Here is an 18,585-nt window from a genome sequence, read left to right on the forward strand (position 1 = left end):
AGAAAAGGGGTGAGTTTGTCTCTGTGCCAGGCCTGCAGGTGGCTCTCTCTAGTGGCTGCTTCTCGCACCAGTGACTCCTACATTAGCAATACTGGTGCTCCAGTGAGACCTGCTCTGTCTCCAGGTTGCAGAGGGGCCGACGGTGAGAAGAAGGTTTACACGTTGTTCTAAAGGTGTTGTTGCACTCAGAGCCACAGATTCCCAAGTCCCCTGTGGTAGAGCAAATGGGTTTACATGAAAAAAGTATTTTAGTTCATACAGCTACTCAGGGCGATGCTAGATGGGGAGAGCAAAGACCTGTAGTTCCCCCAAGCCCCTTTTTTGGTCCATGAGTTGATTTGTGAACTGGAAGGAATGATGAGTTCTTAAGGAAGATGATAAGATTTTAAAGTTAAAGAATCACTGTTTTGCATGATCTGAATTAAACAACAATGGAGCTGGAATTATTATGATACATTACTAAAGACGTGCATAAGAGGAATTTTGAAATTGTAAATATCATCATGTATTTCATTGGAAAATGCTGGGTATGCCCATTTGACCTGAGATTTGTTTCAGAATGTGATCAGTGCTGCAACTCATTCTCCACTGGACTCTGTAAAAGCAAGGGCCTGATTGGGTTTTCTGTGCTATATCCCCCAGTGTCTGGAACATGTCAAATACCTAGAGGGCGCTCAATAAATATTTGTTCAATCAATGAATGGATAAATGATTTCAGTATTAGTCATCCACTAAAAAACCCATAGATCTATTATATCATTTCCTCCTTCACTTTCTTCTTTCTTCTGTCCCTCTTTTTATCCCTAGCCTACATTTCTCCCACCCTCCTTCCCTAACCCTAACCCTAACCCTAACCCTAACCCTAACCCTAACCCTAACCCTAACCCTAACCCTAACCCTAACCCTAACCCTAACCCTAACCCATCCATCTGTTTATCTATCTGTTTGACCTGGTAAGAAGTAGTACTTAATGGCAAGCTTCTCGAGGAGTAATGACTAAGAAGTGATATTTAAAATCCACACATGAAAAGATCAACATATTCATTGATATCAAAATTATAAATTTTAGATGGTTAAAAAATAAAAAGCAAACAAATATAATCACTTGAGAAAAATTCTTTGCAGGGAAAAATGACAGAGTTGTTATTTGTACCTTATAAGATGGTATAAATCAGTAAATAAAACACTAGGACTTGAAGGAAATGTACCAGAAAACCCTCACATTTTCTGTAATATTATTTTCCAGTTTTCCTATATTTTCAGTAATGTGGCTATTTTGCTTTTATTATTTGGAAAGTACATTTCTAGAAGTGAAGTACAGGCTCACCCAATTCACCCCGTCTGACGCTCTTCCCCAGGGGGAGCAGCTCTGGACCTGAAAGCCTGTCCTCCCAAACCCTATCGCTGGATCCTTGACATGACTTGGCTGAATCTTGTGGAGCTGAGTAAACTTCCACAATTTGCAGAAATTATGAACCAGGTAATACAATAAAGGGCTGGTTGAAAGTGCAGATCTGCAAACCCAAACATACCCGGGCCACTTAAACTGGGGCTTCCTGGCAGCAATTCCTTCACCCAAAAAAGTCAACCCAATAGTTTGGATTTGAGTCTCTGTGGCTGTCTGGGAGAGATCTTGGATGGATGGACTTCAGGGTTAACCTCTTCATAGTTGCAGGCAACTATATTTTCCTCCTGTGTGGTGGGCATGGGTCATTTTTGTATGCCTGTTTGAGTTGCTGCTGGAATCAGAACCAGTAGATGGACCCTTTTATTGTAGACGATTCATCCTTTTACACTTTAACTTCTGCCTATGATTAAGTGATTTGTGCGGATTTGAATGTGAGTCAAATTAAGAGGTTGAGGTCCCTCTAAAAAATTAATTATTTTAGTGGTGAAATATAATGGTGAAAATGGAGAAATAGGTACCGATTTGCTTGTTGTTTTTTTCTTATTTGAAAATGTACATTGATTACTGTGGATTAATTGTTGAGTCAGTTGTTACTGGAAAACAATCATGAGACTCAGAATAAAGATGGCTGTTTCTTACTGGGATCTGTTGGCTGCAACTGCCTGTCACTGATGAAGCCTGCAGTTTCCCAGTGTCAGATGCCAATAATCATCTCTTTTCTGTGGCTGCTAGTGACTGACAGATGGGGCCATAGGTAGACTGCAGGTTGTCAGAGCCTCATGCTGTAATCACCAATCCCCTGCCCAACATACTGTGTTAGCTGCCTCTGTTTGTTTAGTGGCATTTCTGAAACATTGTGTAGACTCTACCTATTCAGCCTGGTTGGGTCTGAGACAATTGGATAAACTCTCTGGGTTCCATCTGTGGATAGACAGTGAGCTTTGTTTTGTAGTACAACTACAGATAAGTCCTCCAAGCCCAAACAAATGCTTGGAAAAAGAAAGTGATCTTGGGTTGGGCGCGGTGGTTCATGCCTGTAATCCCAGCACTTTGGGAGGCTGAGCCAGGTGGGTCACGAGGTCAGGAGTTTGAGACCAGCCTGACCAACATAGTGAAACCCTGACTCTACTAAAAATACAAAATATTAGCTGGGTGTGGTGGCAGGTGCCTGTAATCCCAGCTACTCGGGAGGCTGAGGCAGGAAAATCGCTTGAACCTGGGAGGCGGAGGTTGCAGTGAGCCGAAATCGCGCCGTTGCACTCCAGCCTGGGTGACAGTGTGAGACTCTGTCTCGGGGGGAAAAAAAAAGAAAAGAAAGTGATCTCGGTCTGGTCAGAGATTGGGTAAGGGAGATAGTCAAGAACCACTGGAAAAATCACTTGAAGCCCACGCCCTCTAATGATGGTTTATATTGATACAAGGATATTTATTGTTGTTTGCCTCTGCCAACTAGGTTTTAACTACTCATGAGGTAGAATATAGTAGCTGTTACTGCTTACTATGGGATAGGTACTTTGCAACAATAACCCTGCCACAGAAGGGCAGAGTTATTGACCCTAATTTATAGATGAGATAACAGAGATTCAAAGAGTTAGTTAAGTACTTGCCCAAGAGCCCATTGCCAATAAGTGGCGAAGCTCATGTCTTCCCATGCCATCATGAGTTATTTATCTCCCACTCCTCTTACACCACCGATTGGGCCAGAAGTGGGGTGAGAGGCAGTTCTCAGGAAGGTTGCAAAAGTTCAGCGGAGACCTGCAATCAGGTGGCCATCAGTCTGGCCTGCCTGTAGGAAGGAAGGGAGGAAGCAGAAGATCAGTCTCCCAGCTGAGTGGGTGTCAGGAACTGAAAAATAATAGAGCAGCTGCCCTGACCTTGGCATCCCAGGCCAAGGGCCAGGAAAAGGAATGAGAGATGGAGGTGGACATCCAGAGGCTGGAAGTCATCTTATCACCTATCATGGCTGCAGCTCACTTTGAAGCTGTACTGTGGTCAAGTCAAAATTAGCAGGTGGAAAGTCAGTAGGTGAAGAATAGTCATCTCCTTTCTTCCTGTGCCTCAGCTGCAGTTGTGGAGGAGGCCTGTGGGGGATACTGTGGGCAGGGGCAAGGTAGGGCTGGCAACACCCAGGCCCTGGCATGCAGCCATCTTCTTTGAGGGCAGCCAACCAGAGAGAGTTGCTGCAATCTTCAGGAGATAGATGGCAGTTGTGAAACATTTCAGAAATCCCCTTCTTCTTCTTCTTTTTTTTTTTTTTCTTGAGATGGAGTCTCACTGTTGCCCAGGCTGGAGTGCAATGGCGCAATCTCGGCTCACTGCAACCTCCAGCTCCCGGGTTGAAACAATTCTCCTGTCTCAGCCTCCTGAGTAGCTGAAATTACAGATACACAGCGCCACACCCAGCTAATTTTTTGTATTTTAGTAGGGACGGAGTTCCACCGTGTTGCCCAGGCTGGTCGCAAACTCCTGAGCTCAGGCACTCTGCCCGCCTCTGCCTCCCAAAGTGCTGGGGTTACAGGCGTGAGCCACCACGCCAGGCCAGAAATCCTCTTCATCTTTTAGTGCCCCAGGGACAAAGTGGGAGCAACAGAGTTGCAGAATAACTGTTCTGTTATTAATTTATACTCTATCTGTATCCTGTATGATGAATTGTTCACACTACAGATACGAGACTTTGGACAGTTATTTAACCTCTATGCCTCAATAAAAAGTAGGGGTCATAGAGGAAAAAGCATAATCCTCACGTCTGGCATAGGGCATCTGCTATAGGAGCCTTTGCTATTTGCTATTGTTGCTTACTGTGGCTTTTTAATTTATTTTTATTTTTTTATTTTTTTGTTTTTGAGAGGGAGTTTCGCTCTTGTTGCCCAGAGTTGGAGCGCAATGGTGCAATCTCGGCTCACAGCAACCTCTGCCTCCTGGGTTCAAGTGATTCTCCTGCCTCAGCCTCCTGAGTAGCTGGGATTACAGGCATTTGCCACCACGCCTGGCTAATTTTTTTATTTTTAGTAGAGACAGGGTTTCTCCATGTTGGTCAGGCTGGTCTCGAACTCCCAACCTCAGGTGATCCACCCGCCTTGGCCTCCCAAAGTGCTTACAGGCGTGAGCCACTGTGTACCGTGGCTTTTTAAAAGCACACTTACAAACACTGTCTAAATAACCCAGCCTGATTGTTGCTGAAGAGAAGGGATAGGCTCAATAATCTATAGTTTTTGTGCTTAGTCTTGATGGCACTTGGGCGTCAGTGAGCACCTTTTAATGCCTCTGAAAACCTGAAGTCCTTTTCATGCTTCTGAACAATATTTAAGACCAGCTGTTGGAGAGACTCTTTCGCTATCAGGCTTTAGGTCTCAAGGTGGGGTATCACTAGGAAGATAAAAGTTTTGATTTTCTCATCTATCATTATTTTTAAGTAGAGATCAACATTTAGAGGTTGGGTTATCAGAATAGTCTGTTAGTGGTTCTCAACTGAGGGTAATCTACCCAACCCCAGGGGCATTTGGCCATGTCTGGAGACATTTTTGATTGTTAGGACCCGGGTGGAGGGTGCTACTGGCATCTAGTGGATAGGGACGCTGCTAAACATCTTACAATGCCCAGGACAGCCCCCCCCCCCCCCCCGCCACAAAAAAATTCAGATCCAAATGACAATAATACCAAGCTTGAGAAACCTTGATTTGTGTTTCTTCTGGCCCAATCATTTGGTGCAGTTGACACATGGTCCTAATTGTAGCAAATAATGTAGAAAAATAATGGAAGAACTGGAAGGGAATAGTAATATCCATGTTATTCAAGTCATTGATCCTGAAGAAAGGTTTAAACTGTGCCGTTATGCTTGAAAAATTATCTGCCTGTAAAGAATGACCCTCTCAGGTGATTCAGAATCCTTTCTAATATATTCCAATTACATATAGTTCTGTGGCTTGCTAATTGGCTTGCTTCTTTTAGATATCTCGTAATGAGAAGGGGTGGAAAAGCTGGTTTGATAAGGATGCTCCAGAGGAGGAAATTATCCCTGATGGATATAACGATTCACTAGATACCTGCCGTAAACTGTTACTTATCAGGTGAGAACAGGCATTATCAGACCTAGAAGCATCACTCATAATATTGCTAAATTACAGATTTTATCTCAGTGAGTTTACTTCACTATATCACTGTCATTGCAAGTAACTGCAAAAACCGCAATTACTTTTGTGCCAACCTAATATTATAAGAAATGTATGTACTTCCAAATTATGGTTTTGGATAGCAGTTCTTCAGTTCCTTGGCAAGCAAAATAAAATGGTGATGGTGACAGGGAATGATGTATTTTGAAAACATATTAACGATAGTGCTTTTAGCAAAAAGCGTGAAAAATATGCTGTTATTATTCACTTTGTTCGTGATTTACCATTGAGTGTAAATCAGTTGTTGTTGAATTTATTTCTTTAAAAAAACAGACCTCACAAAGTTACAAGACAATTAGCTTATAAGCTAAAGTTAAATTGCATTTGAGAAAAAAACCAATAATATTGCACTGAATTTGAAATACATAAATGCTACTTTTGGCTATAAAATGGAAACAAAAGTTTGAAATTGATGTTAAAGAAGAAAATCGCCCTCTCTTTTCACTTTTTATATTTTCTCAGTATCCAGTGATTCAGAGACCTTCCACATTGAAAAAAATCTGTGTGTGTGTGTGTGTGTGTGTGTGTGTGTGTGTGTGTGTGTATGTGTGTGTGTGTGTATGGTGGGTGGGTAAGGCAGAGGAGTAGAGCAGGGGAGATGAGACCCCCACATGAAAAATGAAAGGTAGAGTTATTTTGAAGCAATTTTTGTCTTTTCTAATGTTATACACCTAAGTCTGAACTTCTTAGAAAAAGCTGTTTCTTAGATATTGTCACCCTTCAAGAGTGACCAGAACAACAGTAATGTGGACCGCATAGTTCGCAGAGTATGAAAGGGCTCCTTTTTTTTTTTGAGACGGAGTCTCACTCTGGCCAGGCTGAAATGCAGTGGTGTTATCTCGGCTCACTGCAAGCTCCGCGCGGGTTCACACCATTCTCCTGCCTCAGCCTCCCGAGTAGCTGGGACTACAGGTGCCTGCCACCATGCCCGGCTAATTTTTTGTATTTTTAGTAGAGACGGGGTTTCACCGTGTTAGTCAGGATGGTCTCGATCTCCTGACCTCATGATCGCCAGCCTCGGCCTCCCAAAGTGCTGGAATTACAGGCTGAGCCATCGTGCCTGGCCAGGGCTACTTAGTTTTATTGGAACAAATGTGTCTATTTTTAAATCCATCACTTAAAAATTAGATCTATGTCAAATAGTGCAATCTAGTAGCAAAAAAAAAAAAAAAAAAAAGTCCGTGGGGCTTGTCTGTACTTTACCATATCAGTATTAAATGACACTTATCCAATGTGTCTGTGCTGTGTGTGTAGAACTTGCTATGGTGTGCACTACACAAATGGTATGCCACAAATGCTTGCTGATCAACTTACTTTGGGCATCTTTGGCACATTGGTTCCGCCCCTGAAGGCTGTGGAGCTTCAGAGTGTGTGGCACATCAGCTCCTACCATGTGCTGGAGCTGGTAGAGGACACTGTGTTGTTATGGGCTCTGCCCTATTTCTTGCCAATGCCTGGCTGGTACCAAAATTACACGATTAAATTTGTGCTCATCCATGGATAGGAAACCTTGCCATTCCTCTTACATAGATGTGGAAAAGTAGGAATTAGCTTGTTGCCCTTTTGCTAATTAAATGTATGTTTTTGCTTACTCAGATAGGATAAAAATTGAATACGTTGGCCGGGCGCGGTGGCTCACGCCTGTAATCCCAGCACTTTGGAGGCCGAGGCGGGCGGATCACGAGGTCAGGAGATCGAGACCATCCTGGCTAACACGGTGAAACCCCGTCTCTACTAAAAATACAAAAAATTAGCTGGGAGTAGTAGCGGGCGCCTGTAGTCCCAGCTACTCGGGAGGCTGAGGCAGGAGAATGGCGTGAACCCGGGAGGCGGAGCTTGCAGTGAGCCGAGATTGCGCCACAGCACTCCAGCCTGGGCGACAGAGCGAGACTCCGTCTCAAAAAAAAAAAAAAAAAAATTGAACACGTTTAGTTTATTTTGCCCAACTTGTATTCATTTTTAGGTCTTGGTGCCCAGACCGTACTGTTTTTCAAGCAAGAAAGTATATTGCAGATTCTTTGGAGGAGAAGTACACAGAACCAGTTATCTTAAATCTGGAGAAAACTTGGGAAGAAAGTGATACCCAGACACCTCTGATATGCTTCCTGTCCATGGGATCTGACCCCACCAATCAAATTGATGCATTGGCCAAGAAACTGAAACTGGGTAAGATTAGCAATCTACAAAATTTAGCAACACTTCCATATTTTTTTGCCCCAAATTTTGCCTTTCATAATTTTATAACTGGTTCTTAGAAATAGATGTAAAACTGAATTCAAAAAATATTAAACTTATTCCTCTTTCATCCTTTCATACCTCCTAAAGTGAGGGTATGATATCGGTATCTTTGTGTAGAGAAGAACACACTCATCTACCATGTACTGTTTTTTTTTTTATTGGTTGTGTTTTTAAGTTCTAAGGAGATAGCTGTATTGCATGGATAGCTGACTAACAAGAATAAACACACAATAGCCAAAGTTTATGTTATTGCCATGCCTATATAAAATTACAGCAAAGTTTATTTTGTCACAAATTGAAAAACTATAACCGTTATTGTAATGCATAGTAATTAGGGATTAATTATTTCATTGCTTTCACTTAATAACCATTCAGTACAGGCAGTGTGCTAGATCTGGGGAGTACAGAGATGAATACAACACAGCTGGGAAAGGCAGACATGTAAACATGTAATTGAAGGCAATGTGACAACTGCAGTAAATGTTTCATAGAAGTGGCTGATCACAGGATTCGGAACTACTCGGATTGCCTGGGGTATAGGGGAAAACATCACATTGATGATATTTGAGTAGGAAATTAAAAAATAGATAAAATTTACCAGGTGGGGTGGTGGGAGATAGAAAGTTACTCCAGGGGAGGAGATGGGAAAGAAGTTATAAACACAAAAGTGTTTATAAGTGTGACTGAGTCAGTAGGATTAAAGGACAGGGATGAAGAGCACATCTTGACAGGACTGAGCCATCCTGTAAGAAGGACCGTTTATCCCTTGCTTCATTCATACTCTGAAAATCTGAATGTTGTTGACACTGGCATTTGCAATTTTCTAGGGTCAGCTATCTATAACTATACCTTGTAGGGTTAATCCAATCATGTCTTTTGAGTATTAAAGTGATTGATTATGAATCACTAAATCTATCCTGTGAAGTAAAATTACATTAAATTTATTACATAGTTGACATAAGCATGATATAAAATCAATTCAGTCATGTCCATGTACTAGCCACATGTCCGTCTGCATAAAACCAAGCTATGGTAGCATGGTCTATGTTCATGTCCTCTTTTCTCATCTTGGCTTCGTTCTATTTGTTGTCACCACACTGTTCTATATTCTCAGTGGATCAGTGTTCAGATGGTCACGGGCCTCTATCTGAACACTGATACCCATGCAAAGAGTTCCCAGGTTCTATTGGCAACTGCTCGTGGTTAAGTCTCATTCGCTATCTTCAAAGTAGGCAGTTTTGCTCTAGTATTTACTGCAGCACACCAGCTGTCTGAGTTTATCTAAGAGTGATGCCTCTCTAGTAGCCTTATAGTTTGCAAATCTCTCTCAAATCTGTTGCTCTATGAGTGTTTATCCAGCTGCCTCTATGTCTCACTTCTCTCTGCACACAGGTGTCTTTTTTCTCTCTTGCCACTTACCATTCTTCTCCACATGGCAGAACATGTGGCTTCTAGTGGCTCATGGGCTTCACTGCTTACGTGCTCAGAATGTTCAGCAGTCTCAGGGAAGCTCCTCTTATTGTCATGGTTCCAAGTCCCAATATCCAGGGAAGTAACTCATTGTCTTTGCTTTGGTCATGCACTCCTTTCTGGGCCAATCAATGAACTGTTGCTCCGGAGATAGGTTCCTAGTAGAAACCTTATGTATGGAGCTGGAATGGGGGACATTTCTTAGAAGATACAATGCCTAGAAGGAGTATTCAACTAGAGTTACCATTTCAAATGTTGTAATTTAAGAACATAATTAAGAAATTCAAGGTCTCCTTTGGGAGAAATTATAACTGACATTAAATGAATACAGAAGGGCAGACTTGTGTTATGTCCTTTAGTGTTCTCATACTGCTTTGCTTGGCAATTTGGTGATTTCCATTTCTTGCTCCTACTTTACTTTTTCCAACAACAATCCAGGCTTCTATTGATCACTTTATTAGGATACTGGAACAACATAGATTTGGCTTTGACACTGATGGATCAAATGAATTTTATAAACAATTCTACTGCCAAATCATTTGAGCAGTATTAGGAAATCTCAGGCTGCTTGTTGCTTTGGGTTGAAAGTCCCAAAGATAGCTGTTGAAATGGAACTATTACACAGACCAAACAACATGTTAATGTAGTCTCAGCTATTAATATTTTATTTGAAAATCTGTCTAATAAATAATCATAGAATGCTTAAGGTGAATGTGACTGGAAATCTTGAAATCCAATTCCTTTTTTTTTTTTACAGCTGGGGGAAACTATGGTCTGGAGAAAAGACCCCAGACCTAGTCTGTGGTAGATCTGGTTCAGGACTTATCTCAGGAACCCCACTTCAGTGATCTCAGTAGTCTTTCTCTTTCATTCCTTCTCATTGTTTTCATTGAATGAATTAACCAGCTACCCGAAAATAACATACGGATGGGACAGAATCAAATAAGTTTTTGTAGAAAAAGAGGAGAAGGGAAACTTTGGATTATAGATATTGTCTTGTACTGGTCAAGATCTGTCGTGAGAAATTTGGAGCAGATAAACTCTGCACAGAGTACTGGGTAATGGGCAAAGTGGAGAAAGCAGATGGATTCGGCATGAGAGCTCTTCTAGGAGCCTGAATAGGCGAGGAGGGAGGTCTCAGAGGAAGGATGGGCTTAAAAAGAACACCTAAAAACAAACAAAAGAGAACAAATACATGAAAACCCACAAGTACACAAAAGTAGAAGTGGGAAAACTGTTATAACAATATGTACAGATGAAACATTTTAATATTTTAAATAATAAGGGAATGGTTTATAATTATAGTAATAAATTAGAGCATCTCATTAAAATTGGCAAATTTATAGAAACCTGTGAATTTAGAAAATTTCCTCAGAAAATGTAGAAAACCCTGAATAAACCAATAATCAAGGTGAGAAAAAGTAGAAGTTTTAAAATTACTACATCAGCAAAGGCTCTAGGCTTGGATAATTTTCTGATAAGCCCTTTAAAACTTTCAAGGAGTCTCACATGCTATATTCTGTTCCAAAAGATGGAAAAAGAGAATACATTTTCCTTTTTTTTTTTTTTTTTTTTTTTTGAGACAGGGTCTCACTCTGTTACCCAGGCTGGAGTGCAATGGTGCAATCATGGCTTACTAAAACCTTGACCTGCCAGGCTCAGGTGATCCTCCTACCTCGGCCTTCCAAGTAGCTGGAACTACAGGCACACACCACTACTCCTAGCTACATTTTTTTTGTTTTTGTTTTTTGTAGAGATGAGGTCTCATTATGTTGCCCAGGCTGGTCTTGAACTCCTGAGCTCAAGTGATCCTCCCTCCTTGGCCTCCTCAAGTGTTGGGATTACAGACATGAACCACTTCATCTGGCCCATTTTTCTCTTTATTTGCATTATTCTGAAACAGTAAACTGACCAAGATAGTAACTGCATAAAAGAAAGAAAACTGGCCGGGCATGGTGGCTTATGCCTGTAATCCCAGCACTTTGGGAGGCCGAGGTGGGTGGATCACCTGAGGTCAGGAGTTTGAGGTCAGCCTGACCAACACAAAACCCCATCTCTACTAAAAATACAAAAATTAGCTGGGTGTGGTGGCGGGTGCTTGTAATCCCAGTTACTCGGGAGGCTGAGACATGAGAATAGCTTGAACCTGGGAGGCGAATGTTGCAGTGAGCCGAGATTGCGCCATTGCACTCCAGCCTGGGTGACAGAGCGAGACTCCATCTCAAAAATAAATAAATAAATAAATAAATGTAAGGATCTTAACTAAATCACAAGCAAGATGAATTTATAGTGACATCAGCAAGATGTCTCATATCCCTCCACATATCCCTCCCTCATATCCCACCACCACATCAGGAATTCAGTATCCATCTGTAGACAAAGTCTCTATGTAGGAGCCTTGGGATATAGGTAGAAAGTTGTGAAACCCTATTAAAATCCAAGACCTAGGAGGGTTGTTTTGAGAGTACAAACTGACACCCAAATGGAAGATCTGCCAATTGTGCTTCCAGGTTCAAGCCTAGAAATGGCCCTGCTCCCCAAGGAGTTTGGCTACAGCCCTTTCTGGCCTTGAGCCTGCAACTAAAACCAACCTCCAAGGGTTGTAGGTGGAATCAGGCACACTAGTGTCTCAGTAGAGAGGCTTGTTTGCCTGCCAACATCGATCTTGGCAGTGAACTTGAAAGTTGCCCTGTGGCTTGTCTCCAGCCACCCTCAGCTGAGGTCCCAACTCAGAACTAACTGTGCAAGAGCCCAGAAGGAGGCTTGCTCATATCTAGCAGCCTGGGAGTCTGAGCCTCCACGAAGGGCTCATCAACTTCTGTACCCCAGCAGATACCAAGGGTGCCCACTGTCAGCTCTGGTCCCTCCTGCTGCAGTCAGGGAACTATCCTACCTGTGCAGGGATCTACTGGGAGATACATGCCCTTCTGAGCCAATGGGATGAGCTCTTCAGCCATCATCCTCCAACAGATCCCAAAAGGGCCCAGTCTTAGCTCCAGTCCCTCCTACTGTAGTCAGGAAACTAATTTGTGCAGAGACCTGCTGGGAGACACACTCCTATCTGAACCAATGAGGTGAGCTTGCCAGCTGCTGCCCCATGTCAAGTCCTGAAGGGGTCTAGTCTCAGCTCTGGCCCCTCCTGCTGCAGTTGGAAACTATCCCATCTGTGCAGAGACTTGCTGGAAAACAAACCCATCTGAGCCACTTGGGCAGGCTTTTGGGCTTGTGTTCCTGACCAACTTTCTAACACAGTTCAGGCACATTGTCCCTAAAAACAAAACAAAACAACAGCAACAAAAAACTTGTTATAAATATCAGATTTTTTGGTAAGCCTCACAGTAACCACAAAGCAAAAACCTATATTAGATACACTAAAATTAAAAAGTAAGGAATTAAAACATACTACTAGAGAAAATCACTTAACCCCGACCAAGGGAAGACTGCAAGAGAGGTGGAATGGAAGAAGAAAGGATCTACAAATCAACTAGAAAACAAGTAACAAAATGGCAGTAGTAAGTCCTTACCTGCCAATAATTACCTTGAATGTAAATGGATTAAAATTTACGATTAAGAGACACAGAGTGGCTTAATGGATTTTTTTAAAAAAGACCCAGCTACATGCTGCCTACAAGAGACTCATTTTACCTGTAAGGATACACACAGACTGAAAATGAAGGATGGAAAAAGATATTCTGTGCAAATGGGCACCATAAAAAGAACAGTAGTAACTATGCTTATGTCAGATAAAGTAGACTATAAGCCAAATACTGTAAAAGAAACAAAGAAGGCCATTATACAGTGATTAAGGGTAAATACAACAAGAGTGCATATGTGCACACATACATGCACACACACACACACCCATCAGAGCACCTAAGTGTATAAAGATATATAAATATTAATATATATTAATTATAATAAAATATATAATTAATAAAAATATAAATATTAATAGATCTAAAGGGATAGACTGCAATACAATAATAGTAGGGGACTTCAACATCCCATTTTCGGCAATGGACAAATCACCCAGATAGAAAATCAATAAAGAAACATTAGAGCTAAACCATACTCTAAATCAAATGGACCTAACAGACATTTACAGAACATTCCATCCAATAGTTGTAAAATATACATGTTTTTAAACAGCACATGGAACATTCTTGAGGATAGATCATATATGAAGCCACAAAACAAGTCTTAACAAATTAAAAAAATTTGGAAACCTACCAAGTATCTTTCTTGACCAAAATGGAATGAAACTAGAAATCAGTAACAGTAGGAACTTTGGAAACTGTACAAATACATGGAAATTAAAACAATATGTTCCTGAATAACCAATGAGTCAAAGAAGAAATTTAAAAGGAGATTTAACAATTTCTTGAGGCAAGCGAAAATGGAAATACAACACACCAAAATCTGTGGAATACAACAAAAGCACTTCTAAGAGAGAAGTTTAGAACAATAAATGCCTACACCAAAAAAAAAAAAAAAAAAAGATCACAAGTAACCTAATGTTGCATCTCAAGGAACTAGAAAGACAACAACAAATTCAACTCAAAATTTGAAGAAAAGAAATAATAAAGATCAGAGTAGAAATAAATACAATAGATTTTTTTTTTTTTATGAAGTCTTGCTGTCTCCCAGGCTGGAGTTCAGTGGCGAGATCTCAGCTCACTGCAAGCTCTGCCTCCCGGGTTCATGCCATTCTCCTGCCTCAGCCTCCTGAGTAGCTGGGACTACAGGCGCCTGCCACCATGCCCGACTAATTTTTTTTGTGTGTGTATTTTTAGTAGAGATGGAGTTTCACTGTGTTAGCCAGGATGGTCTCGATCTCCTGACCTTGTGATCCACCCACCTTGGCCTCCCAGAGTGCTGGGATTACAGGCGTGAGCCACCACGCCTGGCTGATAGAAATTTTTAAAAGTACAAATCATCAACAAAATGAAGTGATGTATTTTTGAAATGATAAAATCAATACACCTTTGGCCAGACCAAGAAAAAAAGAGAGATGACTGAAAAAAAAAGAAGGAGAGATGAAAAAGGAGACATCATAACTGATACCACAGAAATACAAAAGATCATTAAAGATTGTTATGAAAAATTACATGCCAGCAAATTGGAAAACTTAGAATAAATGGATAAATTTCTGGACAAATACAACCTACTAAGACTGAATCATGAAGAATTAGAAAACCTGAATAGCCAATAATGAGTAGTGAGACTGAATCAGTAATTAAGTCTCCCATCAAAAAAAAAAAAAAAACCCAGGAACTGATGGCTTCATTATGGAATTCTATCAGATATTTAAAGGAAGAAATAATACCTGTTCTTCTCAAATTATTCCAAACAATTGAAGTGGCTAGGAATTTTTTCAAACTCATTCTATGAGACTAGCATTACTCTAATATCAAAACACAAGGACATAACAATGAAAGAAAACTACAGGCCGATATCCCTGATGAACATAGATGTAAAATCCTCAACAAAATACTAGCAAACCAAATCAAATAGTGCTCCGAAAGATCATTCACATTGATTAAATGGAATGCAGGGATGTTTCAAGATACGTAAATCAATAAGTATGATACATGACAGTAACAGAATGAAGGACAAAAACCATATGATCATCTCAATAGACATAGAGAAAGAACTGGATAAGAGTCAACATTCCTTTGTGATAAAAACCCTAAACTAATTAGGTATGAAGGAATGTACCACAACACAATAAAGGTCATGTATGACAAACCCATAGCTAACATCATACTAAACTGGGAAAAGTTGAAAGCTTTTCCTCTAAAATTAGGAACACAACAATGATTCCCACTTTCACCACTTTGTGTTCAACATAGTACAGGAAGGTCTAGCTAGAGCAATTAGGCAAGAGAAAGAAATAAAAGGCATCCAAGTTTGAAAAGAGGAAGTCAAATTGTCCCTATTTGTAGATGACATGTATACAGAAAACCCTACAGATGCCACCAAAGAACTGTTAGGACCGAAAAACAAGTTCAGTAAAGTTATAGGATACAAAGTCAACCTACATGAATTAGGGTTTCTATATGCCAACATTGAACTATCTGAAAAAGAAATGTAAAAAGCAATCCCATTTAAAATAGCTACAAAAAATAAAATACCTAGGAGTAAATTTAACTAAGGAGATGAAAAATCTCTACAATGAAAATTATTAAACATTGACGGAAGAAGTTGAAAAGGACACAGGTAAATGGAAAGACATCCTGTGTTAATGACTTGAAAGAATTAATATTGTTAAAATGTCCATACCACCCAAAGCAATCTACAGATTCACATGCAATCTCTATCAAAATACCAATGTCATTTTTTATGGATAGAAAAAAATTCTAAAATTTATATGAAACCACACAAAATCCCAAATAGTTAAAGCAGTTTTGAGCATAAAAAAAAAAGTTTAAGGCACCAAACTACCTGACTTCAAAATGTACTACAAAGCAATAGTAACCAAAACAGGATGGTAATGGTATAAAACCAGACACATAGGCCAATGGAGCAGAATAGAGAAACCAGAGATAAACCCATGCATTTACAACCAACTTATCTTTGACAAAGTTGCCAAGAACATATAATGAGGAAAGATCAATCTTTTCAATAAATGGTGTTGGGAAAACTGGATAATTAGATGCAGAATAATGAAACTAGACCCCTGTCTCTCACCGTGCACAAAAATCAAATCAAAATGGATTAAAGACTGAAATGTAAGACCGAAATTGTGAAACTACTATAAGAAAACACTGGAGAAAATGCTCCAGAACATTGGTCTAGGCAAATATTTTTTTTTGTAAGACCTCAAAAGCAGGCAACCGAAGCAAAAATAGACAATTGGGATTACCTCAAGCTACAAAGCTTTTGCATGGCAAAGGAAACAATCAACATAGTAAAGACATAACCTAAAGGATAGGAGAAAATCTTTGCAAACTGTGCATCTGACAAGGTGTTAATATGCAGAATATATAAGTAACACAAACAATTCAATAGCAAAAAAAAACCCCAAATAATCTGATAATTGAAGTGGACAGGAGATCCAAACAGACATTTCTCAAAATAAGACATACAAATGGCAAAGAGATATATGAAAAGGGGGCTCAAAGTAATTGGTCATCAGAGAAATACAAATCAAAACTGCAATGAGATATCATCTCACCCCTATTTAAATGGCTTGTATGAAAAAAAAAACAGTATGAAAAAAAAACAGGAACACATGCTGGCAATGATGTGGAGAAAGAAGAACCCTCATACAGTATTTACAGTATTGGTAGAAATGTAAATTAGTACTTTGGAGAATAGTATGCAGGTTCCCCAAAAAACTAAAAATAGAACTACCCTATGAATCAGCAGTACTACTACTAAGTATATATCCAAAAGCGGTGAAATCATTAGAAAACTTTGAAAGGATTTTTTTTGTTCTAAATATAAAATTAAAAAAAAAAAAAAACAAAAGAAGTGAAATCAGTATGTTGAAGAGATATCTATCTGTACTCCCATGTTTACTGCAGCACTATTCATAATAGCCAAGATGTAGAATCAACCTAAGTACCCATCACCAAATGAATGGATTAAAACATGTGGTACATATACACCATGGAATACTATTCAGCCATAAAAAAGAATGGCATTCTGTCATTTGTGACAACATGGATGAATATAGAGGGCATTATGCTAAACAAAATAAGCTGAGCATAGAATGACAAATACCACATGATCTCGTTCTTGGGAATCTAACAAATTTTATCTCTTAGAATTGGAGTAGAATTGTGGCTACCAGAAACTGAGGGAGGGTAGTAGGGAGGAAGAACGATTTCTAGTGTTCCATTGCACAGTAAAGTGAATAGTTAACAATAATTTATTGTGAAAAAAATACATAGTCCAAAATAACTAGAAGAGAGAATATTGAATGCTCTAAATACAGGGAAATGAAAATTATTTGTTGTGATGGATTTAATTACCTGATTTGATCGTTACACAATGTATACTTGTATCAAAACATCACACTATACCCATAAATATGTACAATCATTATGTGTCAATGAAAAACAGAATATGACTTTGAAAAGGAAGAATTCAGTAGAACATCAAAAAATAACTTGCAAATAATAACGTGCCTTCACCAAGTTGGAACACATGGGCAAATATAAGAAAGATGCAGGATTAAGAAATCTCATCACAACAATAAGAAAAACTTTTCCTTAAGCTATCATACTGTTATTTTGATGGGTGCTATAAAAGCCATTTTATAAAAATTCAACACTTATATTTGACTTTTGAAAAGTAGGAACAGAAGGATATTTTATTTATATGATAGTGATTGTGAACCCCAAACATCATGATACTTATTGGTGAACAACTAAAGACATATCCATTAAAGTCAGATACAGATGTCTGCTATTGCCACTGTTATTTAGCATTTTGTTGTAGAAGATATGGCTAATGTATTGAAAGAATCATAAATAAAAGATGTAACTATTGGAAAGGAGGGACAAAATCAACATTATTCTTAGACAATATAATTGTCTAACAAAAAACACAAATGAATCAACAGAAAAACTATTAGACTTAATAGTCTAATAGTTCAGTGAGGTGACTGTTTACAAGATAAATATATAAAAAATGATGCTTTCTTGTAAAATAAGACATAAAACTCCCCTTCATTATAGCAATAAAAATAAAATTGAGAAATAATTTTTAAAATACTCATTTAAAGAAAACTATAAAACCTTCTTAGAGACATAAAAGTAGTTAGAATAAATGGAGAGGTAAGCCACATTCCCAGTATAGAGATTCAATGTTGTAAAGATGTCAATATTCCTTAAATTAATCTATAAATTGAAGCCAAGTCTAATTGAAACTCAAGCATCATTGTTTTTCTAGTTGGATAGTAGAGGGATATTAAATCTTCTAGAATTGTAAATGGACAAGAATAGCTAAGAAAGCTTGAAACGGAAAAAAATAAGAATAATGGGGAACCAGCACCACCAGATTTTTAAAACATTATCAAATGGCAATAATTTAATCATTTACATTGCAAACATTGATAAATATGGAGCAAAATGAAAGGGCCAAAATTAGACTCTTGTATGTACAATAGCTTAATATGTGATAACATTTGCATTTCCAATCAGTGGAGGAAAAATGTAAGGTTAGACAGTAAACAGTGTTGAGATAGCAGGTTAACTTTAGTAAACATGAAAGTTTTACCTCACATTAAACTCTAAAATAAATGTTAGGTCGATTAAGGCATTAAAGTGCTTTAAATTAAACTATAAAACA

General features: G+C 39.1%; 1 protein-coding gene across 9 annotated transcripts in view; it reads left to right on the top strand.

Annotated features, from left to right (window-relative positions):
• DNAH8 (dynein axonemal heavy chain 8) overlaps positions 1-18,585 on the top strand; it is a 309,672-nt gene that overhangs the window by 225,965 nt on the left and 65,122 nt on the right. For all 9 annotated transcript variants that reach the window (XR_009211262.1, XM_058432164.1, XM_058432166.1 and 6 more), the window contains 3 exons: positions 1,359-1,480; positions 5,357-5,475; positions 7,541-7,743. Coding sequence is in view for 8 of the 9 variants with exons in the window: in XM_058432164.1 (XP_058288147.1) it covers positions 1,359-1,480; positions 5,357-5,475; positions 7,541-7,743 (444 nt within the window). In the remaining variant the exon portion in view is untranslated. The remainder of the gene's footprint in view (positions 1-1,358; positions 1,481-5,356; positions 5,476-7,540; positions 7,744-18,585) is intronic.

The sequence above is a fragment of the Hylobates moloch genome, unplaced genomic scaffold (genome assembly GCF_009828535.3).
Source record: "Hylobates moloch isolate HMO894 unplaced genomic scaffold, HMol_V3 SCAFFOLD_20, whole genome shotgun sequence".
In the NCBI taxonomy this organism is placed as follows: Eukaryota; Metazoa; Chordata; class Mammalia; order Primates; family Hylobatidae; genus Hylobates; species Hylobates moloch.